Below are 27,828 nucleotides of genomic sequence, written 5' to 3'. Positions count from 1 at the left end.
ATGCAACAAATTTTAATAAAAGAGATGCAGTGGCATAATACGCTGATCCTCTGCTTGTGGCACTGACATCCCATATGGGTACAAATTTGCATCTCAGCTGCTCCACTTCTGATCCAGCTCCCTCTTTATGGCTTGGGAAAGCAGTGGAGGATGGCCCAAGGCCTTCACCTCTGCAACCACGTTGGGAGACCTGGTAGAAGTTCCTGGCTCCCAGCTCTAACCATCACTACTATTTCGGGAGTGAAATAGCAGATGTATGATTCTCTCTCTCTCTCTCTCTCTGTAACTCTGACTTTAAAAAGAACTTTAAAGAAGCAAAACACATTTAATTGTAAAAGAATGTAGGGGAAAACATTTTACTAGCTATACAAGAAAATTTGATAAATATACCATACATTTGTCACTAGGAATGAACACTGATGGTAAAATTAAATAATCAAAATTTCAGATTCTTCTATTATCTAATCTTGAGATGGTTATAACTCTTAAGGAAATATTTGTTTATTTGAAGAGCAGAGTTACATAGGCAGAGAAAGACATTTAATAATTCTTACAAATATTTCACTACATCAGAAATACATCTGCTTTGAATAATCTGAGAAACAACTTACTTGGATTTAATTATTAACCTTTTGTAATTTGAAGAGATGCAAGAACAAGAGTTAGTTCAAGCATAAAAATCTACAATATGTAGATTTGAAACCGTTAAGGGGACAAGCACAAGCAGCAAAAGGATGAGTCTTGCCAGCATCAACACATTCTGTGTGTCTTAGGAAAGACCAATGTACCCTGACACACTAGAACATCTAGCAGTCATCTCACAGTATTAAGCATTGTGCTCAGTTATAAATACAGTAAGCAAAGATTTGTAGCACTAGAACTTGTAGTCCAGTGTTGTGAGCAGTAACCCTGTAAATGTTTTAAAAATCAATTATAGAATGAAAACTTTGAAACTAGTTTTTGAGGTTTTTTTTGTTCAATAAAACAGAATAGTTAAGCTGCAGGGAAATACTGAGTACATTTCTATTCAGTTCAAAAAGACAGTGAACCTGAGGATACAGAAGATTCATTTGTATATTTATTAGAGATTAATTTCTGCAGATTTTTACAAACAGGCAGTACTATGACCTGTTTCTGTGACTGATTCTAATTTTCTTTTAACTAAAGCAGATTTTTTAAAAAATTTAAAAAATTTTATTTTTTGTATTGCTTACAAAGTTGAGAGGGATGCATACCACGTGGGTCTCTGAGGATTGAGGTGTGGAGGGAGGTGGGTGGCATGTTTCAGGTGTTTGTTTTTTTGTTTGTTTTTCATCTGTATGCTGGGGTGGTGCTGTCAAACCACATCAGCACAAGAGGATATGGGACAGTTATTTCATGACACCTTAGAGACACTGATGTAGGGAAGAATGTTCTGAGGGTGTTACTTGAGTGTTTTGATAGTTCTGAGACACTGTTGGCTTTGTTGTACCAAGTTCAAAAAAAAATCTTTTCCAGGACTGTTGGTTGACCAAGTCCACCTTATTGCATCCACAGATCCAGAAACTTGCTGCGAAGTGCCACCAGTAGAGTGATCCAACCTGTTCTGCTTTCCCTCCTCTGAGGAAACACTAAGTATCCTCTGCTGGGCTAGATGAGCTGGTTACCATGTTGCCATGTACATCTGGGCATGCTGTCTGCTGCACAAGCACCAGCAACTGAGAAGGCCCAGTGCATATATATATATACTCCAAGGTCAGACAACATATATTGTGATTTTCCCTGTGGCTGGGATTTGAGTCCATGGATCTAGCTGTGGAGTCCTCCCAAGAAATCTCTTCTGGGGTAACCTAGTCACTTGTACAAGCAACACACATATCAGTGTATTCAGCTGCCTGGTCAATTCCATTTCCAGCCCCATCCCTCAAGTGAATCTATAGGTGCTGCAGCCTACGCCAGCCTAGTCCACTACACACAAGCGGGTTTGCGGTCTAGATGGGGCGACTCCCAATAACTCCCATCAGGCATGTACTGTGGACTAGCCTGGAGCATCCTACTTCTTACTTGGTTCCGATGCCTGCTCATGAGTGCTATGGCTTAGATCAACCTGACCCAACCCCAGACTCAGCCCACATATATGCTGACAGATGCTGTACCTGTTCCAGCGTGGTCTGCTCCCTGCTCTTGTCTCTCATGCTCACCAGAGGGAACTGTACCCCGGCAGAGGAGTACCCACTGTTTCCCCCTGCAAGGCACACTTCCAGCCCTGGCATTTGCATTTGCCAGGGTATACAGTGGTCTAACCTGACAGATTGCACTCAGTCCCAACACATGCCAGCTGGTACTGGTGCTGCGGTGTAACCCGGCTGGCCCACATCCATTCTTGCTCTAGTGTGTGCCAGTAGGTGTGGTCACCTATCTCAGACTGGCCTTTCTCCAGATCCAGCCCACAAATTGGCTTAGAGGTACTATAGCTCTTCCTGGACTGACCCACTCCTAGTCCCACTCTCATGCTCACCCAAGGAAGCATCAGACTAGCAGGGTCATCCCCAAATTCCTCTCCCAAGTCTTCTTCCAGCCCCAGATCCTACACATGCCAGTACAAACTGCATCTCAGCCTGGTACGGCCTAAGCGTAACCCTCAAATTAGCATTCTGCGTTCTTTTTTGGCTTACAATAGATGAAATAATTCCTAAATTATAAGTTGCAGGTTTAACCAACTTAGCAAAAATAGTTTGAGTCAATCCGCAGATTTCAGCTATGTGATTATTTCTTTGTCATCCTATCTTTTCTTTCCGAAATAACTTCTTTAAGAAGTTCAGTTTGGTTCAATTAGGGATTTGTCATCATTTTTTGTCTAGCGCTCTTTAGGTAAGAGCTGATATTGTGTTGTCAGTTTGATTGCTGCCTTAAAGAAAACGTGTCATGAAGCTATATTCTGACTCCTTTTATATCTTCATTCTTGTAGATTTTATCATCTTGCGTATCCCCTGCGTATTGAGTGCTGCACATTGTGAAACCATTTTCAAGTACCATCCATTTTCTTGCCTGATGCTGCAGTGGCAAACTGTATGACTATCACAATGTCTATGGGAAATAACAAATTTAAAGAAATGCTTTATACTGCTATCTTTTTTTTTTTGTTTTAAGATTTATTTTATTTGTATTGGAAAGTCCAGATATACAAAGAGGACGAGAGACAGAGAAAGAGCTTCTGTGCAGTGATTCACTTTCCAAGCGGCTGCAAAAGCCAGAACTGAGCTGATCTGAAGCCAGGAGCCAAGATCCTCCTTTAGGACTCCAACGTGGGTGCAGGGTCCCAAGGCTTTGGGCCATCCTCAATGATTTCTCCAGGCCACAAGCAGGGAGCTGGATGGGAAGTGGGGCAGCCAGGATTAGAACCAGTGCCCGTATGTGATCTGGGCACTTGCAAGGCAAGGACTTTAGCCTCTAGGCTACCACACTGGGACTTATACTGCTCTCTTGAAGATATTTGTGATATGATTTTTTTTTTTTTGCCTAGATTTGTTTTATTGATTTGAAAGACAATGATAGGAGAATCAAGGAGATCTTCCTTCCACTGGCTCATTCCCTAAAGGGCCAATGCCGGACCAGAGTAAAGCCTGGGAGTCTGGAACTCTGTCTGGGTCTCCTATATGAATTGTAGAGTAGCAGGTACTTGGGACATCGTGTGCTTTTTCTGATGCATTAACAGGAAGCTGGAACAGAGACAGATTAGCCAAGACTCAGACTGGTGCTCATGGGGTGCTGGCATGGCAGGTGACAGCTTAGCTGACTGCAGTCTTAAGAAACTTTGTTGAAGAATGTCTTATTAGAAGAGGAATGTGGAAAGCACATGGGTGATGTACAGTTACCAGGGGTAACTCTAGAAACAACAAGGTGGCAGCAGATCAGGAAATGAATGGTAAGGAAAATTGACTTGATATTGGAGATCAGTAAAAGATGAAGGTGAGTTTTGCGTTTGACCTCAGGCATAAGTATGAAACCAAATAATACCAAGACCAGAAGTTTCTAGAGTTCTGTTATATTAATAATAGTTTTATTTATTTTTAAGGATGTATTTATTTTACTAGAAAGTCAGAGTTAGAAAGGGAGAGACAGAGAGACCATCAGTCTTCTGGTTCATTCCTCAAATGACCTCAGCAGCTAGGGGTGGGCTGGTCTAAAGTTGGGAACCGGGAGCTTCTTCTGGGTCTCTAATGTGGGTGCAGGGCCCAAGGCGTTGGGCCACCTTCCACTCCTTTCTTAGGGCATTAGCAAGGAACTGGATCACTTCAGGCCCAGCGCCGTGGCGCAGTGGTTAAGGTCCTCACCTTGCACACCCGGAATCCCATGTGGGCGCCGGTTCTATCCCGGCAGCCCCGCTTCCCTTCCAGCTCCCTGCCTGTGGCCCGGGAAGGCAGTCGAGGACGGGCCAGAGCTTTGGGACCCTGTACCCGCGTGGGAGACCCGGAAGAGGCTCCTGGCTTCAGACCGGCATAGCATCGGCCATTGCGTTCACTTGGGGAGTGAATCATTGGACGGAAGATCTTCCTCTCTGTCTCTCCTCTCTGTATATCCGTCTTTCCAATAAAAAAAAATAAAAATAAATATAAAAAAAAAATCTTTTTTTTTAAAAAAAGAAGTGGATCACTTCTTGTTCCTGCACCCATATGGGATGCTGGTGCCCCTGGTGGAGGATTAGTTTGTTAGACTACTGTGCTGGCTTTAATACATAAGTGTATTTTTACAAGTTTGAGCCCATATATTTATTGTGTAGGAGCTGTTGCAGCTGGCTAAGCTGCAGTCTGTGATATTTGCATCCATGTCAGCAATCAGGTTCTGGCAGTAGTTCAATTCAGCTCCCTACTTAGTACGCCTGAAACTCAGATTGAGTCCCAGGCTTCTAGCTTCCATCTGGTCCAGTCCCACCTATTATGGATTCAGGGGAGTAAACCTTCAAATGGAAGATCTCTGTATTATGTCTTTCAAATAATAAGGTGTTTTAAAAGGTTTAATAAGGTGTTTTTTAAGGTAGCTAGAGGAGACTTCTCAGGGAAGAATGTGACCATGGAAAAACAATTTAAATAGGCTCGTAATGTTGTGAGAGATAGTCACCTAAGAAATGTTGTAGGTAAGAAAATACAGGATGATTTCGGAGGACGTAGAAGAGAACATGCTGGAGAAAAGGATTTGTGATGTCTAGTAGGCCGAAGAGTACATATATAAATCCAGATATTTGAATATAAAGCTAAGGCTTTCAGACTAATATTAGAAACAGCTGAAGAGTCCAGTCCTAGGCGGAAGGCCAAGCACACTGTTCTTCACAGCACATGGTGTAGACATGCTGCCTGCTCTGAAATGGAAACCAGCTTAGGGCAGAAAAATCATTCTGAAACAAAACATTAACTCTACTGTACAGAGGAGTCTGAAAATGACTGCCTAAAGAGTCTATACCTCTGGCAAAGACTCAGGTTGAGTGGAAATATATGAGGCGATTATATTTAGCACAGTGGATATCAATCATAGTGCACAGAAGATAATAGGATTACTAAACGGGCCATGTTATTATTTGAGGAGACATTCTGACAAAAGAAATACAGTGTATATGCTCAGTCTAGGAATAAATGAACTGTAATTTCTATGATGGTTTGAGTTTTATCACTGACTTTGGTAATATTAATTATCCAAAGAAAGACGTTAAATACATTTAAGGAAGGATAAATCAAAAAATACTTTCAAATTGTTCTTTTTCATCCTCTGCATTTTTAAATAGTTCAAATGAAATACTCATTTTTATTTCCTATTCAAAGCTATTCCCCATGGAAGTGTTTTCCAAAATACAGTTTACCTAACTCAGGTAGTACATAAACACACAAAAATAAAACTCCCATTTAGAATTAATTGCTTAGAAAAATAAAAAAAAAGGGATTGAAAGGACTATTAGTATATGGTTTATCATATATATAAAATGGAAAGCATTACATGTGGGCAAAATGTCTTCCATAGTTGCCTGGGGATGAGAATTGCCAAACAGATAATCAGGGCTTTCCATTAAATTTTTTTATTCAGGGGGTACATGGGGCCTGCAATGTATTATTACTACTATTATTTTTCCTCTCCTAGCAGGAGTGTACTCAAGTTTTTGGAACCGGCAGTATACCTTGATTTAGGTTTAAGTCCAGTTCTAAGTCTACCAAAACTAACAGCTGCGTGATTGATACCTCACTTGACCTTGAAACATGGATTGCCCAAGGTCTTAGTAGACATATCAGTGACTTAAGCTATTATCCTGCTTGCCTTATTTCTTTTCTTTATTGGACCAAAAGTCATCTAATAGTAATTGGATTTCAGGATGGGGAGAGGCAGTAATTAGTAATTTGAGACTTAATTTACTTTGTTAGGTATGCAGTTGATGATTTTTTTGAAGCCGTATCTGTAGCTACATATCATTATTGTGTTTCATGTATGCTTGGTGTCTACCAGCTCTTCTCCAGTTCTTTATACAGACTGAAATTCATTACTGTCACTCCACTGTGCTGTGGGACACTAGATGCTTCTATTCAACTGTATTTTGGTACCTCTTTTCTATTTCCTTTGATTCTTAGGAATGCACTGACATGGATTACATGCGGAAATGCTAAATTGTTTTTTTGACTGATGCCTACTGATGTCTCAACATAAAAAATGCATTCAAAATATTAAAAAAAATAGAAGCTAATGTTATTGAGTGCTTGCTAGTGCAAGACCCTGTATTATCCTCACAACAATCCTATGAAGTAGGCATTCTTATTAAACATTTTGCAGATGAATTAACTAATGGGGCACAGAGAGGTTAAGTAACTTGCCCATTCTGTAAATGAGTTTTTTGTTTCTTTGCTTGTTTTAATTTGGGAACACTCTTAAATAATTTTTGGGAGGTAACTTTCATGGTGTTTGGACTTAATGGGTCGTTAATTAATTTGGTTGAGTGATTTGTGTTATTTGAAGCTTTTTTTTTTCTCTTACTTTGCTCTCTTATGAAACAAACAACCTCTTTTTGAATATGGTAGCCAGGAATTCAAAGTGGCATCGAGAAATCAGTTTTTAGTTTAAGATAGAATGTTCAAATGCTGGAAGAATATAGCCACTTTGAATATATAGCCTGAACTTTCACCTGATAAGTAACATTTTTCAAAATATATACATTTTTTTTGTTTCCAGCTTTTTTTCTTTAATTTTATGGTACAGTTTCATAGGGTCTGGGATTTCCCTATCCCCACCCCCAAATTCCTACTCCTGGACTGATTTTCCCTATGTTATTACAATAGTATAGTCCTTCATAAGCAGTCATACTTCATCAGTATGTTATTTAAGTGTGCCCCGACACTGCTAATACAGACATTGTCAGACAGTCCATCCAGCATCCCATTGTCTGGATCTGTTCAACAGTTTCATTGGCAGTCCGTCTGTGATTTGGAAGTAGGGATGCATGTTGCATCAGGATGCATTTCTTAACCTTAAAGTTTTGCTCTTATAAACACCTTGAATTTTTAATATTTGAAGGATTTTTTAGGTATAGAAATAAATTCTGGTAGCTTTGTATCTTAATGATAGTCAGTTAATGTTCAGATTTTCAATATTGACAGTTTTTTTAGAAGATTTATTTATTTTTTTATTGGAAAGACGTACAGAGAGAAAGATTCCCTATCCACTTATTTACTCCAACTGGCCACAATGGCCAGAGCTAAACTGATCCAAAGCCAGGGGCCAGAAGCTTCTTTCCATGCTCCCATGTGGGTCTCAAGGCCCTGGGCCATTCTCCACTGCTTTACCAGGCCACAAGCAGAGAGCAGAATGGGAAGTAGAGCAGCTGGGATACGATCTGGTGCCCATCTGGGATCCCAGTGCATGCAAGGCTAGGACTTTAGCCACTAGGCTATTGTGCTGGGCCGAATATTGCCAATTTCAATATGCAGTTTTTGTCTTGAAGCTTTAAGGTTACTTTTGCATTTAAATTGAGAAGTAGACAGACAGGGAAAGATACACAATGAGTTCCCATTCACTGGATCAGGCCCCAAGCAATGGCTGAAGCCATGTATGGCAGAAGCCAGGAGCTGAGAATCAATCCAGGTCTCCCGACCTGGATGGCAGAAACCCTGCCACTGGAGTCAGGAGTTCCTGCTAGGTATCAAACCAGGGTGCCTCAGTGTGGGACACAGGTCTTGACGCTGAATGCCATTCACACTTAACTCTTGAAATTTCAAATTTGAATTTTCTATAATACACATAACGAAGCATATAATAAATTAAAAAGCATAAACAGTTGAACGAGTCTTATAAATTTGCATGGAAAAAATCAGATTTGCAAACAAAGTTCTGCTAAATAGTACAATATTACAAACTTGTGTTAAAAGTTCATATGATATTTAGAACAACCAGTTCTTTAGAACTATTTCAAATATCTTGTTTTAAAACCTAGAGAATTCATACACAAGTTACTGCTTGTTGCTTATTTTATCAACAAATCTTTATCTCAAATCTAATGCAAATTTTTCATATTACAGGGTGCCTTTATTTCTTCAGCCTGTCATATCCTTGCCCTCAAATTGAAATGTAATTACCCAACAAAAGCAAATGGAATTTCTATCTCCCAGGCTTCCCTCCCGACTTTTATTTATATTTGGGATCGGGGCATGGGATTTGTGTCTTCTTGCGAACCAGAATCTATACATTAAGTGGGGACTCCTGACCTGACACGTACATTATCAGCCCTCATGTAAATTTAACTGGATATTTTAAGTTTTAGTTTTTTGCAACCTGGTTCTTTTCCTAGAAATGATGTGTCCCATAAGTCTTCTTCTTAGGTTACACTTCATCCCTGGCTGAATGGGATTTTTAGTTTCAATTATTTACATAATGTGTAACCTTTGCAATACAAAATTACTTAATTTTTACATTAACCCTTTCTCTTTATAACTTAATAGTTGTCTCATTGGCCATCAGTCATTTTATTGAAAATGATGATCAAGTTAATTTTTAACCCCTTTAAATTTACAAAGCCAAAATGATTTTTCTCTCCTAGGAATGCCAGAATCACCTCCGCAGATATGGAAATGTGAATCTGGAACTGGTGACTCGAATCATTAGAGATGGTGGCCCCTGGGAAGATCCAGTGTTGCAAGCTGTTCTAAAGGCCCAGCCAGCCTCTCAGGAGATAGGTACTTCAGTAGATGGGACAGCAGAGTGAACATTTGTGAGAAGAAAGCACAACTGTGTTTTCTTAATAGAGCAGTGACAGTGAATTTATTTTATGAAAGTGAATGATGGAGTAATGTATTTTTCACTAAAGAATGTCTTTAAGTTTCTATTCTAATCTGGCCCCAAGTGATTTCTTACACCAGACTAGGTACATTTATTTCTAGTAAAGGGAATTCAGAATGTTAACATATGTAGTGAATGCCATTATTTTCAGGGAGTTTGCTGTTATGATTTAAGTTATATGTTAGTAATATGTTTAAGTAGGAGTACCCTTTTTTTAAAGACAAAAGCAAAACCTCTACCCTCCAGGAAAGTACATGAAATTGTCCTTACAAGGAACCTCCGTGAGGGCTGGGACTGTGAGAATTTTGTCACTACTACTGCATAAACTATAGCCAGCCTGATGCCTGGTACAGAGTAAGCGCTTAATATGAGTATTTGCTGGTTGAAAAGAACGATCACATTATGAACAATAAGCAAATGAGTGACTATTTGAATAAATTTTAATCCCAAATACTCTAAACCAGTATTTTCCAAATCATTTCGTTCACAGAAATTTTGCCTGGCCCACCTGCATACCGCCTGCATACTACTTAGACATCACTTCTGTTAAACCTGGATCCATTAAGTCCCTCTGGGCTAAGATTTCCTTCTGAAGAAAGGCTTTGTCAGCTGATTCTAGTTTTAATCTTTTAAAAATGTTTCCCATATTATTAAAACAGTCTTGAATGCCAAGCCATTTTGGAACATTGAAACTCAGAATGTAACCTCAAATGTAGTGAATTAGCACAGAAATGTGGAAAATGTGCAAAAGTGTAGAAGTAATGTGGAGTGCAGTTACAATTTAACCAGAGGAAAGAAAGAACTCTCAACCCTGGAACCAGTCAGATTATGCACTGAATAGATCAGGATCTTTGTATTTGTCCCAAGAGAAGAAATGGGGATGAAGGTAGATTGTGAGTGAAGACGAGTGGAGCTCTGTAGGGAAGGGGTACCGACTCTCACTGAGGCTTACAAGGAAACCATCTGTAGACACAGATAGGGAGCTGTGCTTGGGATGTAGAAGATGAAAGCGAGAGAGAGAGAGAGAGCAAGACCAAGAGGAAAGGACTGAGGTGTTTGTGACAGCATGATGAACCTAAGTGATGCAATTTCCAGACTGATGCTTGATGTAATATCTTAGAAAGGGATTTTAAAAATGAAAGAGGCAAACAGTTGGAGCTAAGAAGAAAGAGCTGCAATTTTGAGAGATAATGAAGGATCAAATAAAAGGCCAAAGTGACAGATTAGAAAAAGTTATTAAGAAACAGAAATGTGACTAGAGAGGAAATGAACTAAACAAAAGTTTGAAAAGCAGTAAAGCTAGGGTAGAAGTGAGATGGGGTTTTTAGGGGTTTTTTAGTTTTTCCTTGGTTGGTCTGAGGATAGATGGCCTCTTCGAGATTCACATTAAAATAATAATCCTTAATCACTGTGGGAAGAGCTGCTGCAGAGCCTTGTTAGTGTGGGTGACTTTCGTTGGTGATCATTAGGTAAAGGCCAGACTAAAGTTCATCTTTTATTAACTATACACATTAGTGTTTACTTATATATAATAAGCACAATTGAAAGCCAAATATTTAACCCCAAATAAAACACTACTAATATGAACTTTAGAAGTTACTTTAATAGGTATATCGTTAATAGATATGTAAGTATTGAAAACTTTTGGGTTCAAATTTCATAAAATATAGCTTCCAGTTCCTGCTCTGTAAACTTATAGATTCTTTGTTATTGGGCAAGTAATTTGACCTCTCTGAGACATAATTTTGTGACCTACAAAACAAGCATCAAAGTACCTGTCATGAGGTTGTTGTCAGGTTAAATAAACTCATGAAGACTTATGCAGTGCTGGTATTTATATTAGCTGCATAAACATATTAATTACTAAATGTGCTTAGTGATACATGAATGCATATTCACAAGCAGTTCTCTTTGTCACCTCTTTGGATTTTATTTTTTAAACTTGTAACATTTATGATTAAACTTTTAACTAATTCAGATTATAATTGTACTCTGTAATAATTGTGGCTTTAATGTGACATTTGGCTGCAGCCTTTTAGTCCTATAGTAATGAAAATATTGTGTTATAAAGTATATATTCTTAGATTACAAAAACAAGGCAGAAACATTACTTGAAACCATTTATGAACTGAAAGAATTATTTTATCCCATTTAAAATGGTTTTTATTTTTGTTCACAATGTAGACTGAGAAGAAATAAACATTTCTTTGACACTGTCTTGATGTTCTTATTTTATCTTTCCAGTCATATATTTGAATATTCTTTTCTCAAATTCTTGATAAGGCCAGTGTTAATCAAATAATCTAATTAAGTACCATATTTTAACCTCAAAAGTTTGAGAGAATCTTTTCTTGTGAGTAATGTAGTTTGTTTTCTTTTTAATATAGTGAACAGGTATTTAAGTTCTGAAAATCCACTGTTTTTTGAACTACGTGCCAGATACCTAATTGCCTGTGAACGCATTCCTGAAGCAATGGCTCTTATTAAATCTTGTATAAATCACCCAGAAATCAGTAAAGACTTATACTTCCATCAAGCACTCTTCACGTGCCTCTTCATGTCACCTGTAGAGGATCAGCTATTCCGGGAGGTACTTTACCTACTAACATTTTAATCCAATAAAAACAAATAAAAAAAATAAGTAACCTGTTACATCTTCTTGCAGTAAAATCAAAGACTTAAAGTTTATATTAGCTAGGTGTGTTTCTCTTTTGGTGGTGTTCTTTATGATCATGTTTTTTAAGTCATGATGAATTAGCATCTGATTCTGGCAAATGATGAAATTAATTTGCACTTTTGGTGTGATGAAGGAGCATTATGATTTTTTCCTTTTATATAAAGTATTTACTTTTTTTCCAAAATAAAAAAAAAAATCTTTAACATGGATTCTATCAATAGGTCATGAACCTGAATGAGATTATGAGTAGTTGCTTTAAATTTTGGGTGTTGTACAATGAAACCTTAGGGCCAATAAAATAACTTTGTGTAATTATGATTGTAGAAGAAAACTAGAAATGTAAATAATTTCTTCTGAATTTAGCTACTTATTACTACTAGCTTTTCAGATATATTAATGATATGAATTGTTTTTACTTTTACAGCATTTACTGAAAACTGATTGTAAGAGTGGAATTGATATCATTTGTAATACTGAAAAAGAAGGCAAGACTATGTTAGCCTTGCAACTCTGTGAATCCTTTCTTATTCCACAGCTTCAGAATGGAGATATGTACTGTATCTGGTAAGTGTTCACAGTACAAGAATTGGAGCAGTAAGCTTGAGAACAGAAGATCTGTTCTGAAGTAGGTTTCACTGTGGCATGGGATATTCATGAATACTTTCATGAAGAAGACACTTGATATGACCTTTGAAGGAAGGAGAAGCTTATTTGTCTTATAAATGAATATGTTAATGAAAAGTGAGAATAAATGACATTTTTATTGATCAGCCTCTGCAAAATAACTAGGTTGGACCCAAATAGGACAGAGCAATGTTTAGTGTTACTTGATTTATCTATGGAAAAATGATCAATTTTGCAGGAATATGATTAATTCTAAAGATGATACATAGCCATTTAAGTTGAAGTCACCTGGCATAGATTCCAGGAAGGTAAGATACCCTGTGAGTATGTGTGTCCAGAAATGCCAGTGAGGTGCTAAACATGAGGACTCTCACCCAGCCAGTATGAAATGGAGGTGGAATTTTGGTCTTACTTTTTAAGCTGTCTTTTGTCTTATTTCTGTTGTCATTGCTTCTAGGTTTTCTGTATTGTTTAAATAGATAGTGTATGCTTTCATGCTAATATTCATGTTGTTTTTAGCTTTAATACCTGAATGTTCCTGGCCCAGAGTGCATACTCAGTAAATCACTGTTTTCAGTGCTTTTAGCATATGCTTTATGTAAGTTTTATGACATTTTGAATAGTTATAATTTGTTAGAATGTGATATCCAAAATATCAATCTTGTAAATTGACTGCCTCAAACTCACTGTTCCTGTGCTTGTTCATCTAATAACCTTGACCATAATTTAGAAAAGAATCTACTTATGAAATACTAGAATTGGTCTTTGCTTGTGTATCTAAAATATACCTTACTAGAACAGGAACCTAGATATACAATTTTAAAATCAGTACTTAACATGCTAAAACAATAGTGTATAACACTGGTTTCTAAATTTTCACATAAATGGCCAAAACTGATGGCTTGTAAGTACTGCCATCGTTGTGTTGGAGTTGGGATTTTTGGGATCCAGTAATGCAAATGCTTAGGTAAACCAGCATATGGTGGTGATTCATTTCTTACCACTATGAAAGCAGAATTTTTGATCTTTTTGTTCCAACATCTGTTGGGCTCATACAAGTAGCTGAAGTAGCTTGGGATTAACTTTAGATACATTTATAGCCATGTTGTGTAATATCCAGACAGAGGACTGTAGAAGCAAGGAGAGCAAGCTATTGTCTGTGTTTGAATAAAAACTGTATTTTTTTTTTTTCATTTACAGGGAGTTGATTTTCATATGGAGTAAGCTACAACTTAAATCTAATCCTTCAAAGCAAGTTTTTGTAGATCAGTGCTACCAGCTTTTAAGAACAGCAACTAATGTGAGAGTCATATTTCCCTTCATGAAAATCATTAAAGATGAGGTAAATAGCGTATATATTTATCCTTGCATTTAAGATTTAAATGGCAGTTCATTGGAACTTACATCTATTATAAAATATATTTTATAGAAGAGAATTTGAAGGTCATATTTTCCATGTGTTTCCTCTTCCCCTAACACTCTAATCTCTTTTTTTGTTTGTTTTTTAATTGTTATTAACAATGTATTATGTGATACAGTTTTATAGGCACTGGGATTCCCCCACCCCTCCCACAACCCTCCCCCCATGGTGGATTCCTCCCCCTTGCTGCATAACCACAGTTCAAGTTCAGTTGAGATTCCTTCATTGCAAGCATATACCTAGCATAGAGTCCAGCATCTTATTGTCCAGATAAGTTCAGTGGCTTCTTGGGGAGTCCTTCTCTGGTCTGAAGGTAGAGCTAACAGAGTAAAGTTCCGGTCAGTTAAAAGCCCCAACAAAACATCAGCATCAATATACAACATTATGGAATTAATTGACATAGTATTGAGTAAACAATATGTTAAAAATAATGCAAGTTCAATTCTTCAAAACACATGGGTTGAGACAGTATCAATGACAGGTTCAAAAACAAACAAACAACCAAACAAAAATTACAGGTTAAATCAAGGCAAACATGTGGTATCTAACCTTTTGGGATTCACTCATTTCCCTTAGCATTATAGTTTCCAGTTGGGCCCATTTAGCCACAAAGAACACTCTAAACTCTTAACAGAATACAAAGGAAAAATAATTGTAAAATGAGTGGGAGAAAGCTGACTTACCATTACTGAGTATTTAATATGAGAACACTGCTTCCATAAGAAACTGTTATCTTTTTCTTATAATTAAATAAGCTTGTCACTTTTTTTTCTCTTCTATAAAAATAATAAATTCATTTTATTCTTGAAGATGTTTACATAGTTGAGAGGGATACATGCCCATGTAGACTATCAATTTTAAGGTGGAACGGGTCAAGGAATGGGGGAAAGTGGATGAGACAAACTGCCTCCAATCTTCTTTTTCTCTCCTGGTATGTGGGGAAAGCGGAGAGAGAAGGGGAAAGGGCCCCTCCCAGCAGCCCAACTACATCATTACCCAGGAATGGGGGGAAGTCCACCCGATGTCATCCCAGGATTCCTGATGTGGAGCATGTTAAGAGGATACTGCTTAAGTGATTTTGATAGTTCTGAAATGCTATTGATTCCCTGCTCCAGGTTGAGGAAATCCTTCCAGTCTGTGGGCTGATGTAGGCCACCTTAGAGTCAGTTCACACAGATACTTGTCTGGGTGAGCTGTCCAATTTGTTCTGCCATTCTTGGTATTAGATGTCCTTTGCACACCTCAATGAACTGGTTGTCATGTACCCCACGAAGATCTAGGCATACTGTCCATTGCAGTCTTTAGCAACCGTGGAGAACCAGTTGTGATACATGGACTCAATGGTCAGATCTTAGATCCTGTCACTATGGTTGGAGTACTTCATCCAGTAATCCAGTTGGGGGAATCCCTAAAGAAACCTCACTAGGGGTGACCCCATGCTGACTCCTGTGTGTGCCAGCAGTGTGGGAACAGCTTAGTCTATCATATCACCCACATGAATCGGCACACACACACTAGTGGCTGAAGTCACCTGGTTAGTTCTGTCCAGAGCCCCATGTCACACACAGACTGATGGATGCTGTGGCCCACTACACCCTCAGCCCTCATGTACACAATGGGAGCTACAGCCTAGTTGGAATGACCCACAGTAACCCATACTAGGCCCAACCCCAGCCATGATTCATGCACATGCCAGTATGTGCAGCAAACTTGTCCAGTCTGTCCCACATACCATTCAGCTCTCGTACACATGAATGGGCATAGCTCATCCCAACCAACCCCATTATCCAACCCTCATTCTTGCAGGATGGTGCCAGCTCCTGCCCAGCTAGGCCCTTCCCCAGCTCTTGTTCTCATGCTCACCAGTAGGAGTTGCAGCCCATCAGAGCAGTGCCCACATTTTCCCTACTAGACCTACTTCCAGCCCTGGATCTTGTACTCTCCAGGTGTACTCTCTTCTATTCTGACAGAATTTGTCCCAGTTCCAGCACTTGGCAGTTGATGCAGTGGCAAAGCCCAACCAGCCTGTACTTATTTTGGCTCATGCATGTACCAGTGGATATAGTTGGTTAGCTCAGCCTGGCTTTCTCCCTAATCCAGCTCACATGCAGTCCAATGGGTGTTATAGTCCAGGCCAGCCTGGTCTGTCCCTGGTGCCTGCTCTTACGTTCACCAGTGGCCAGCAGTGGCCCCCAACATCTCCCCTACTGGCTTTGCCCTCCTCTCGGATCTTACGTGTGCTGCTATGAACTGTGGCCTAGACTGGTATCGCTCACCTCACCTCAGCATCTACCAGCGGGTGTTTAGCCTGGCATGGCCCAGCCTGCCTCCAGTTCAAGCTCATGCTGGCACATGCTGCAGCCTAGCCCAGCTGAGCCAACCCCAAGTACCAGCCCTAATGTGAACTCGCTGGTGTTATGGCCCAACCCAGTCTGTCCTGCACTCTGTCCTGGTTCTCAGATCTGCTCATCAGTGCTATAAACTTGGCCTGCAACCAGACCTGACCTACACGTATGCCAGCAGATATTATAACATGGCTTGGTCTGGGCTGCTCCCAACCTTGATTCTTGTGATCACCTGCAAGGAGCGGATAGTGACAGAGGAGTTCCCCAAGGTCTTCTATTAGATCACTTCCCAGTGGGTGGTAGATCTCACATACACCAGTGGGTCCTTGGCCAAGCCTGACTTTGCCCACTTGTTCTGGAAGGAACAGTGGCCTTGCCCAACAGTCCCACACCCATTCCAGCTCTTACTGTTGGGTGCTACAGCCCAGGAATGCCTGGTTCACCCAAAAACTAGCTTTTGCATGGTTCAGCAGGTGCAGAGACCTAGCCCAGCCTGTCCTATACCTACCCTGGCACTTGTGAGCACAATAGGGTGCTGGAGTGTAGCCCATTCTGACACACACCACACACAGTCCACACCCGTGCTAACAGATACTACAGTCATATCCAGACCTTGTCACTGTTCCCAGTTTGGATCTCTTGATCATAAGTGGAACTGTAGCCCAGCAGGGGCGTCCCCACAGTGACCAAGCTTGCTCCCAGGAATAAATCTTGTGCATTCCAATGGTTAAACTGACCCAGCCTGGCATAACCCATCACCCAGCTTGGCCTTTGCTATTGGATGCTGCAGCCAGCCAGGCCTGGCCTTGCCCACCCCCAAGTCCCAACTCTTGCTGATGGGTACTAAAGCCTAGCCCTGCCTTGCTTGCCCCATCCATGCCTTTCATGGAAACTAGTAGATGTGATTGTCTAGCTTAGTCCAGCATAGACTACAACCCGTAGTGGCTACTGCATATGCCAGTGTGCTATGATTTGGCTTGGCCCTGCCCAGTCTACCCCTAAAGAACCAACCCACATGCTTGCCAACAAGTGAAGCAACCCTGTCCCAACCTGACAGGCACATAGACCTGACTCACGTGCTCACCAGCTGGAGTGACAGCCCACCAAGGGTGTTCCCCAAGTTACCCCACCAGGCCCACTCCCAGGCACAGATCTCGTGTGCCAGCAGGTGCCGGGCTCTTAACCAGCAGTCTGCCCTCCTTGGTCTTTGTGTGTGCTGGTAGATGTTGTAGCCCTGCCCGCCCCACACTCAATTCTTGGGTGTGTTTGCAGGTATTAAAGCCTGGACCAGCCCAGCCTATTCTCAACCCCAGTGCCCCTGAATGTTTTTGAGTTCCATGGTCATGCCTTGCTCAGCCTGTCACTGCCCAGCCTGGAGCAAAGCAGCTGTCGTGAGCCCACAATCTCCCACAGAATCTGCTCCAGATCCAGTTCCTTCATGAGCGAGTTAGTATCTGGACCCAGCCTGAATGGTTCACCCTGTACCCCAATAGTCACTAGTGGATATTTGTGGTTGAACCTTTTAGGCAGGCCCTCACCCATGACTTCTGTGTGTGTAGGTAGGCAGTGGTTGATACTAACAATCCCAGCTCAGGTCTCTAACATAGTGGATGTATTGGTTTTCCGCCCCAAAAGTCCTCTGGTTTCCATGCTCTTAGCCACCTGGTCTCAACTCCCTCATTTACCTGCAAGTGCAGTAGCTAGATTGGTGGAAGTCCCTCAGAAGTAAATCTTCACCTGTCACGTTCTCCCTCAGTACATGTTTCCCTCAGCCCATCTCTCCAAACCCATTTCCCTGAGCAATCCACAGGCCCCCATGCGAGGTCCTCTTGCAGTGTGCCGTGCCAGCCTGGGACCCTGCCTGACTACCCAGGGCCTACGTACACTTGTGTACAGATCCATGATGGTGTCTGCCTCCTACATGTCTTTTAAAAAAACAGAATATGTGATTATGTTGGCACACTGGTATAGTTAACACAAATTTGGCATTAACTACGCCCAAAATGCCCGTCAGCTGTTAGCTGCTTTTCTGTGTACACACACACACACTCACACAGTAACAAGTTTGTCACTTTTAATTTTATCTTGTCACATTTATAGAATCTTAATTTTGAAATTAATTTTTATATCTAAGAAATACCTGTTCGTTTTAATAGAAAAATATAGTTGACACTTTAAATATGGTGTTTGTGGGAAAAGGAACTTAGAATTCTGATGTGTTTTTTGAAATTTAAGGACATAAAACATTTACTTGAAGTAAACAAAACCTGTAACTTGCTTTCAAAAGTAGTGCTGAATCAGCAAGTGAGTATAACACATGAATCCTCCATAGACATGAAAGTGGGTTATGTAGGGAATCAGCCTTTCCTCCTAAAATATTAACAAGATCATGAATACAAAAGCAGGAGAGAGAATGCCACTTTGCATGTTGTAGCTACATTTAATTTATTTTAAAAAATATAAATAGGTATGTATTAAATAATATACTTTAACTGTTCTTGGGTATTTTTGCATTTGTCATATTCATTTTCACACCACAAATTTATGACCATGTAGTAATCATAATCAGATTCTTGTGATTGAACGTTGGCAACACTGTATGATGAAATGGTTGGGTTTTTTCTTTATTTTACATTTTGCCAACTGCATTCATGCATCCTAAATAGTGAAATGCTATTCAGACACACTGTCAGGTTAATCTCTTGTTCTACCAAACATGGGAAAATAAACTGTGCTTCATAATATTTCTTAACATTGTCAGAAATACCTGTAAAATTTATTTCTGGAAAAGATACATCAGTTCTTTTAAAAGACATGTAATCACTTACACCCAAAGCTGAGAGGCATTGTTACAGTAAGTTTACAGTACTGGTAAGATTCTGTTATGACAAAGTATTCTTATTTTCATATATTTGATCAATTCAACACAGTATAAGGAAAAATTCAAAGATGAAATAAATATTTATAATGTTTATTACTTTGCAGTCTACCAAAAGAACTTTTGGCTGATGAAATAGATCATTCACATGCCTCGGTGCTATTAGAGGCCTAACTACAAAATGCTGTGACTGTTGAAGAGAGGCAGATTTAACTGTCCTATGTGCAAAGGCTTCAAGAGGAAAGTGCTTTAAGCTGAGGTTTGAGTGATATATGAGGATGGTGGTAAATAACTGAAGAAGATTTTTAGTTATAGAACACTTTTTCCTTATTTTATTATTTGTGTAGTAAACATAAACAATAGATGAGACTAATCAGAGAGACTCTATGGAGAGATAGATGGTTGGAAATCCCAAGGGGAATTGTGTAGTTGGTACTTAACGAATACATTTCTTAAAAGATTTGGGATGAGACAGTAGCCTGTTTCCTTTGATCTTAATATTAAAAAAAAATACATTTATTTGCAAAGCTGAGTGATGGAGGGATGCACAGAGATCCTGTCTTCACTGATTTATGACTCAAATGCTTGTAACAGCCAGAGGTGGAGCAGCCTGGGGCAGGCTGTGAGTAGCCAGCAGCTCCAGTGGGGATTCCCATGTAGGTGGCAGGAACCCAAATGCTTTCAGCATCTACTCTGTTGTCTCCTTCTACTCAAATATAGGAGGCAGGTGTCACCAAGAGGAAGTTAACCTGGTATGCCACAGAAACTTCACATCTGAATGCATTCTCTTCATTTATGAATCAAGAGAGTGTAGATAGAACTTGGAAGGAAAACAGAATAGAAATTAGGTTTGGAACCAGTGCATTCTGAATTTAAAATTTAGGTATGAAAATCCTAATAAGCATCTGGAAATAAGAAAAGTTGAATGTACAAAGTATTCCAAGCCGAAGATGATGTATTTATAAGGGTAAACTAAAGTCATTGTGATAGATTTGATCCCCATTTATTCTGCAGTTATTTGTTAAGGAGTCAGTATATACCAGCATCAATGCCAATCATAGGTGGATACCAAAAGCATAAACATGGTGTCCCCTGTGACGTAGGAATTCCAAATTCAGCAGTAAGATCATTGATAGTTACACTTGGTAAAAATAAGCTATTCTCAGTAAAATAAACAGGAAATACTTAATTGTTCCTCAGGGAAGGAGCCTGAATTAATTAGAAAAACCTTCAGAGTGAAGCTGATGATCAGTAAAGGCCAGGACATCAGTTAGAATTAATTAGCCATAGGCCTGGTGCTAAAGTGTAGTGGTTAAAGTCCTCACCTTGCACGCGCCGGGATCCCATATGGGCGGCGGTTCTAATCCCAATGGCACCACTTCCCATCCAGCTCCCTGCTTGTGGCCTGAGAAAGCAGTCGAGGACGGCCCAAAGCCTTGGGACCCTGCACCTACGTGGGGGACCCAGAAGAGCTCCTGACTCCTAGCTTCGGATTGGCTTAGCATTGACCTTTGAGGCCGCTTCCTCCCTGTCTCTCCTCCTCTCTGTATATCTGCCTTTCCAATAAAAATAAATATATCTTTAAAAAAAAAAAGAATCAGTTGATAATGTCAGAGCAGATTGTGGCAAGTTAAGTTCAATGCTGGTGCAGAAAAGGTTGAAATCCAGACATACAATAAGCTTTTAATATGAAATGTACATTATGAAAAAGTTACGCATGGTTTTCAAAATTTATTTCAATCAAAATAATACCTTTAAACTTTTTTTGCAACCTTTCAAAAGTATATATGTGGGCCTGGTATGAGAGCCTAGTGGCTGACGTCTTCACGTTATGTGCACTGGTTCATATCCTGGCTGTTCCACTTCCTTGCTGGCTTCCTGCCTATGCTCTGGGAAAGCAATTGAGTATGGCCTAAAGCTTTTTGACCCTGTACCTGTGTGTGAGACCCGGAGGAAGTTCCTGGATCCTGGTTTTGGATTAGCTCAGGTCTAACCATTACAGCCACTTGGAGAGTGAACCAGTAGATGAAAGATCTTTCTGTGTCTTCTCTCTTTAAATCTGCCTTCCCAATAAAAATAAATAAATCTTTTAAAAATAGTACATATGGGGCCCGGCGCGGTGGCACAAATGGTTAAAGGTCCTCACCTTGCACGCCCGGGATCCCATATGGGCGCCGGTTCTAATCCTGGCAGCCCCGCTTCCCTTCCAGCTCCCTGCCTGTGGCCCGGGAAGGCAGTCGAGGACGGCCCAAAGCTTTGGGACCCTGCACCCGCGTGGGAGACCCGGAAGAGGCTCCTGGCTTGGGATCGGCATAGTATTAGCTGTTGCGTTCACTTGGGGAGTGAATCATTGGACGGAAGATCTTCCTCTCTCTCTCCTCTCTGTATATCTGCCTTTCCAATAGAAAAATAATAAAAATAAATCTTAAAAAAAAATAGTACATATGTATTTTAAAGCATTTATTTGTTTATTGGAGATTTATTTATTTATTTTAAATATTTATTTTTATTGGAAAGTCATATTTACAGAGAGAAGGAGAGACAGAAAAATCTTCCATCTGTAGATTCACTCCCCAAGTGGGTGCAACGGTTGGAACTGAATAAATCTGAAGCCAGGAGACAGGAACGTCTTGTGGATCTCCCATGCGGGTGCAGGGTCCCCAGGCTTTAGGCTGTCCTCTGCTTTCCCAGGCCATCAACAGGGAGCTGGATGGGAAGTGGAGGAGGCAGGACATGAACTAGCACTTGTAAGGTGATGACATAGTTATTGTGCCACATCATGCTGGGCCTGTGAGAATGATTTGTAAAGTACCCTCATGGTGTCTTCTGTTCATATATTATTCATGTATTATTCCAAATCATCGGAGGCATCATTTATAACTTGAGCTAAGATTCATGGACCGTAGATTCACAAGTAAAAGCTGACAGTTGCCTTTGCATCATTAGTGAACATTTCAGAGCTTGAGAATTTTAAGATAATTTCCAATAGCTTCATTTTTTGATATTGTATTAGTTTAGAAAGATTGTAATTGTTCTTTTTATGTGGTCCCAATTACTACCTTACTTGGATAAATATTGTTGCCTAATTAGTAAAATAGGTAATAATATGGCATCACCAAAGCTTTTGTAGTAAATGTGTTTCAAATCTTTCTTTTTCTTAATATGGAAAACAGTAAATGTGCTTAAAGATATATAATGTAACCATTTTGCCAAAGAACGCGTGATTGGTTTCTGAAATAATAAACATAGGTTTAGGTTTGTAAGAAACCTTAATCCCAGTTTATGAAACATTTTGAATTATATTAGAGCTCATTAAACTGGGACGTTACATAAATTCAAGTTAAAATGCTGTCTATGGGCCTGGCGCGGTGGCGCAAGTGGTTAAAGGTCCTCGCCTTGCACGCCCAGGATCCCATATGGGTGCCGGTTCTAATCCCGGCAGCCCCGCTTCCCTTCCAGCTCCCTGCCTGTGGCCCGGGAAAGCAGTCGAGGACGGCCCAAAGCTTTGGGACCCTGCACCTGCGTGGGAGACCCGGAAGAGGCTCCTGGCTTCGGATCGGCATAGTATCGACCCGTTGCGCTCACTTGGGGAGTGAATCATTGGACGGAAGATCTTCCTCTCTGTTTCTTCTCTCTGTATATCCGCCTTTCCAATAAAAACATAATAAAAATAAATCTTTTAAAATGCTGTCTATTTTCAGATCATCCTTGTTTAAAATCAAAGATATTTTTTAAAGAATTGAGCAAAGATACCAACTGAGAGAAATTGCATAATTGAGTACTATGCTTATTTAGTTATTTGTCAGAGTTGCAGTTTAAAAAGCTATACAATGAGTGTAATCATTTTCCTTGAAAAAAGTTGTTTAATAGTAGTATTTTTCTTTTTACAGGTTGAAGAAGAAGGCTTGCAAATTTGTGTTGAAATATGTGGTTGTGCTCTCCAGCTTGACCTTCATGATGATCCCAAAACCAAATGTCTAATTTATAAAACAATTGCACATTTTTTGCCAAATGATTTGGAGATCCTCAGAATTTGTGCACTCTCAGTATTTTTCCTTGAGCGTTCCTTAGAGGCTTATCGTACTGTGGAAGAACTTTACAAACGTCCAGATGAGGAATACAACGAAGGCACAAGCAGTGTTCAAAATCGTGTTCGTTTTGAATTGCTTCCAATTTTGAAAAAGGGATTGTTTTTTGATCCTGAATTTTGGAATTTTGTAATGATTAAGAAAAATTGTGTGGCATTACTGAGTGATAAGTCCGCCGCTAGGTTTCTAAATGAAAACACACTGGAAAATTCTACAGGCATTCTAAAGACGACAGTGGAAAGGCAAGGTTTAGATGAAAGGCTTGACTCTCTTACAGATCACAGCTCTGGAGAGACTGAATCTAATGATGTGTCCGCAGTGCAGCCTAAAGGTCACATGAATACAAAGAAAACCCTTACAGCTGTTCACAATTCCAAAGTGGATCACAATGTCCCGAGGCATCGGTGCATGTTATGTAACAAAGAATTTCTAGGTGGTCATATTGTAAGGCACGCCCAGGCTCATCAGAAAAAGGGTAGCTTTTCATGTGTCATATGTGGTAGGAAATTTAGGAACAGAGGACTTATGCAGAAGCATTTAAAAAATCATGTTAAGAAGATACAGAGACAGCAAATTGCTGCAGCTCAGCAGGATGACCAGGAAAGCAATACTCTGGAAGAACTGAACTGTTCCAGTTCTTCTCTTTCATTTGAAAATGGGAGGTCTGATAATAAGGATTTGGAGGTAGAGATTTTTCCAGCTTCCAATGGTGGGAACAAAAGTGGCATCTCTGAGCGTGTGGCTGAATTGGTTGAAGTTCCTGTAAGTGTAGCAGATAATGTGACTGAAAACATTGCTGAAAATGGCAGTGCTGCTACATCTTTCAGTAATGCCTCCGAGCCTTTGCCTGGCTGTGAAGATGACTTTGAGGAGGAAGAAGATGAAGAAGGTGATTATGAAGAAGATGATTATGACCTGAACCAAGACACTTCAGTACTTCACAAAATCAATGGAACGACTTGCCATCCGAAAGACATATATGCTACAGATCAGGAGGGAAACTTTAAGTGCCCAGCTCTTGGCTGTGTCAGGATATTTAAAAGAATTGGATTTTTGAATACACATGCAAGAACTGTGCATCCAACTGATTTAAATGTGCGACAAACAGTAATGAAGTGGAGTAAAGGAAAATGCAAATTTTGTCAAAGGCAATTTGAAGATTCCCAACATTTTATAGATCATCTTAACAGACACAGCTATCCAAATGTGTACTTCTGCTTGCATTTTAATTGTAATGAGTCATTTAAGCTGCCATTCCAGCTTGCCCAGCATACAAAAAGTCACAGGTTATTTCAGGCCCAGTGTAGTTTCCCAGAATGCCATGAGCTTTTTGAAGATCTTCCTCTGCTCTATGAACATGAAGCTCAGCACTATTTAAGTAAAACACCAGAATCATCTGCACAACCAGCTGAAGCTGTGCTTTTGGATGTCCACACAGATTCAAATCCTAATCATCGGGAGAAAGACTCCTCTAGTCATGAGAAACAAACTAGTAGTCTGATAGTTTCTACTAACAAAGCAAGGAAAGATCCTACAGAACCAAAGATGTGCATAGAAAGCATGGCAAGGAAAACAGACAGTTTAGTTCAGAATGGAAATGAACATTCTGACAAAACTGTCTCAAATATAAGCTTAACAGACCAAAAGATGCCTGATAAAGAACCAAACTCTGACAATAGCTGTGCTAATAGTGGTTTAGTCAATGGACACAGCTACAGACAGCAAACACCTGCAGTTGCATCAGACCCTGCTTTGAAAGCGGATGCAAACAGAATCAGGACAGAAAATGGTTCCATTTTACCCAGTGTTGCACCACAAGGACAAAGCAACCCGCCAGTATCTCAGGCACCATCCAAACCAAATCTGACAAGTGACCATACTTCCTATGGCTTAATGTTAACAAAGCCATATGTGAGACCATTGCCTCCCAGTTACCTTGATGAACGGTACCTCAGTATGCCAAAACGTAGAAAATTTCTGACTGATAAAGTAGATGCCTGTTCTGATCAAGATAATGTTTGTAAAAAGCCAGTGAAAAGATTAAGATGTGGCAAATGCTTAACCACCTACTGTAATGCAGAAGCACTTGAGGCTCACCTTGCACAGAAGAAATGTCAGACACTCTTTGGATTTGATTCAGATGATGAAAGTAAGTGAGTGTCTTCTCAGGGGATGTATCTGTAGAAATATGAAGTACCATAAATGACATTTTAAGAGGCTGAAATTTAGCCTTTGATGACATGGATGTCTAAGCTTACACATTGTTTCTTTTAACTATACAACCACTAGGAGGTGATGTACGTATTCCTGCTTTGTAGGTGGAGCAATTGAATTCACTTGAGTCACTTGCATGGGGATAGACCTGTGAATTGTGAGAACCAGAAGTGAGCACAGGGTTTCACAGGCTGTTGATATTCTTTCCATCATGTCAGGATTTTTCTTAAAATCGCATGTAATAAAAATTTTAGAAAAAGAATTTTGATGGGGATGTTTTTCATTTGTATGTCAGAATAAAAATCCAGCAAAGCTGAGTCCCTGTTAACAAAAGTATGAACAAAACAAAAATTTTAAAACACACAAAGAAAAGGAGAATTTGCATTTCTGCCAATCCCAAAACCTTAATGAGAAGTTCTAAATTAAATAGGAATGTGATAGATTACCGACTGAACATCTATAAGATGAGTTAACTGGACATGTTCTGTTTTACAGGTGCCTGATAAAAAACGTTTCAGGAAGATCTGTCGATCAAGCAGTAGTGTGAAAAAGCACTACAAGAAAATGCATCATCAGTTTGCTATTTCCCTGATGGCCTTAATTTTAGAGTGGTCTTGGATTACTAAAAATAAAAGACAAAGCACATTTTCTAGAATGAACTTGCAAAGGAGATGTGCTGGCTTAGACTCCAAAAACGGTTATTATAAAACTCCCAAAGTACCAGTTATCCAGACAACCACATTTTTTAAAGTATATGATAAGATTAATGGCAGCATATTCAGTTTTGCTTTTGTGAAAACATGTTCGCGGAACTACTCAGAAAGAAAGAAACATCTATGGCCTTACAGAAAGAGAGAAGAAATTATCAGAAAAAGGGAGGGGAGCTGGTTGACAATAATAAACAATGTAAAGCAGTCTAAAACTGGGATTTGTTTTCTTTTCATGATTAATTAGTGTATGGCCTCCTGGTCAAACAGTTTGAGGAACCACTGCTGTTTAATTTATGGTGTATTCTAGAAACTGATATATGGATATATATAAAGTGATTTATTATATTTATTAAATAAGAGTACAGCTTGTTTCCAGATGATTAGACAAGTCCAAGTTCAGTGAGTACCATGCCAGTGCTGGAAATTAAATTTTTAAAAAAGCTCATAATCATTAATAAGTTCTTGATAGAATTTTCTACTTTCCACTTCAGTAATGCAAATTAGTTGTATTTAAAAGGCAGCAGTGTCAGTTACATGGAGAAATGCTATCAGTAATTTTGGGGAGAGACAGGAGGAATCTAAGACTATTGCAGGTTACATAGTTGAAGCAAAACACTGACGTGCAAATTCTTCAATGTGAATAATGGTAAAAGCACACTGGTATATTTCTACTTGTATATGTAGTATAGGACATTGCTTGATAATTCATAGTAAGGTTCTTTAGACATTAACGTGAGTTATTTAAGCCTAGTCCTATAAAATAAAATGGCTTAAAATATAACAACTCAGTATCAGGTCAAGAATTCATTTTACTCAGTTGAGAGAATTAATTCTAAAATAAGCCATACTACTATGTTTTTTTTTTTCTTTTTAATTCTTTGGTTGGTCTAGAAAGTTTTTATATGTAAAAGTAAATATTTATTAAAATAATTGCACAGCAAGAACACAATATAAGATGATTTTCCTTGGTGACTGGTAATTTTCTTAAGGACTTTTAATTTAATACCCAATAAATTGCTAACCTAATATTTTTTAAAATACTGTCTCAGAAGTTTTCCTCTTGTCTGTTATTGAAAGATGGTTAAAGACCTCTTTATACTTAATTGTGTGTTAATAGAACAAAAATGCTTTTCAAAAATGGACTTACCAATAACATATCAGTGTCACCAAATTATTCTAGTTATGTTGGCTGGTCAGTTTTGAAACTCATTGGATTGTACTATCTTAAATTTTAGGATATTTGAACTTTTTTTAAATAAAGATTTATTTTTTATTGGAAAGTCAAATATATAGAAAAAAGGAGAGAGAAAGATCTAACGTGATCTTTGGTGATTCAATCCTCATGTAGCCACAATGGGCAGAGCTGAGCTGACCTGATCTGAAGCCAGGATCCAGGAGCTTCTGGGTCTCCCATGCAGGTGCAAGGTCCCAAAGCTTTGGGCCATGTTCAATTGCTTTTCCAGGCCACACGTAGGAAGCTGGATGGGAAGCGGGGCTGCGGCGACAGGAACCTGTGCCCATATGGGATCCTGGTGGGTTCAAGATGGAACTTTACCACTAGGTTACCATGCCGGGTCCAGGAACTTATTG

At 39.5% G+C, this 27,828-nt stretch overlaps 2 protein-coding genes across 3 annotated transcripts in view; one reads left to right on the top strand and one right to left on the bottom strand.

Annotated features, from left to right (window-relative positions):
• CGGBP1 (CGG triplet repeat binding protein 1) overlaps nucleotides 1-25,492 on the bottom strand; it is a 91,611-nt gene extending 66,119 nt beyond the window's left edge. The window contains exon 1 of the mRNA XM_040980619.1: nucleotides 25,385-25,492. The gene's annotated coding sequence lies outside the window, so the exon portion shown is untranslated. The remainder of the gene's footprint in view (nucleotides 1-25,384) is intronic.
• Nucleotides 1-27,660, top strand: part of ZNF654 (zinc finger protein 654) — an 87,153-nt gene extending 59,493 nt beyond the window's left edge. For both annotated transcript variants that reach the window (XM_040980615.1, XM_040980616.1), the window contains 6 exons: nucleotides 9,044-9,179; nucleotides 11,670-11,872; nucleotides 12,384-12,523; nucleotides 13,784-13,925; nucleotides 23,117-25,463; nucleotides 26,024-27,660. In XM_040980615.1, coding sequence (XP_040836549.1) covers nucleotides 9,044-9,179; nucleotides 11,670-11,872; nucleotides 12,384-12,523; nucleotides 13,784-13,925; nucleotides 23,117-25,463; nucleotides 26,024-26,031 — 2,976 coding nt within the window. In that variant the 3' untranslated portion in view covers nucleotides 26,032-27,660. The remainder of the gene's footprint in view (nucleotides 1-9,043; nucleotides 9,180-11,669; nucleotides 11,873-12,383; nucleotides 12,524-13,783; nucleotides 13,926-23,116; nucleotides 25,464-26,023) is intronic.
• The last annotated feature ends 168 nt before the right edge of the window (nucleotides 27,661-27,828 follow it).

The sequence above is a fragment of the Ochotona curzoniae genome, unplaced genomic scaffold (assembly GCF_017591425.1).
Source record: "Ochotona curzoniae isolate NIBS_2020 unplaced genomic scaffold, NIBS_Ocur_1.0 contig_3498, whole genome shotgun sequence".
NCBI lineage: Eukaryota > Metazoa > Chordata > Mammalia > Lagomorpha > Ochotonidae > Ochotona > Ochotona curzoniae.
This window is presented reverse-complemented; position numbering and strand designations above follow the sequence as displayed.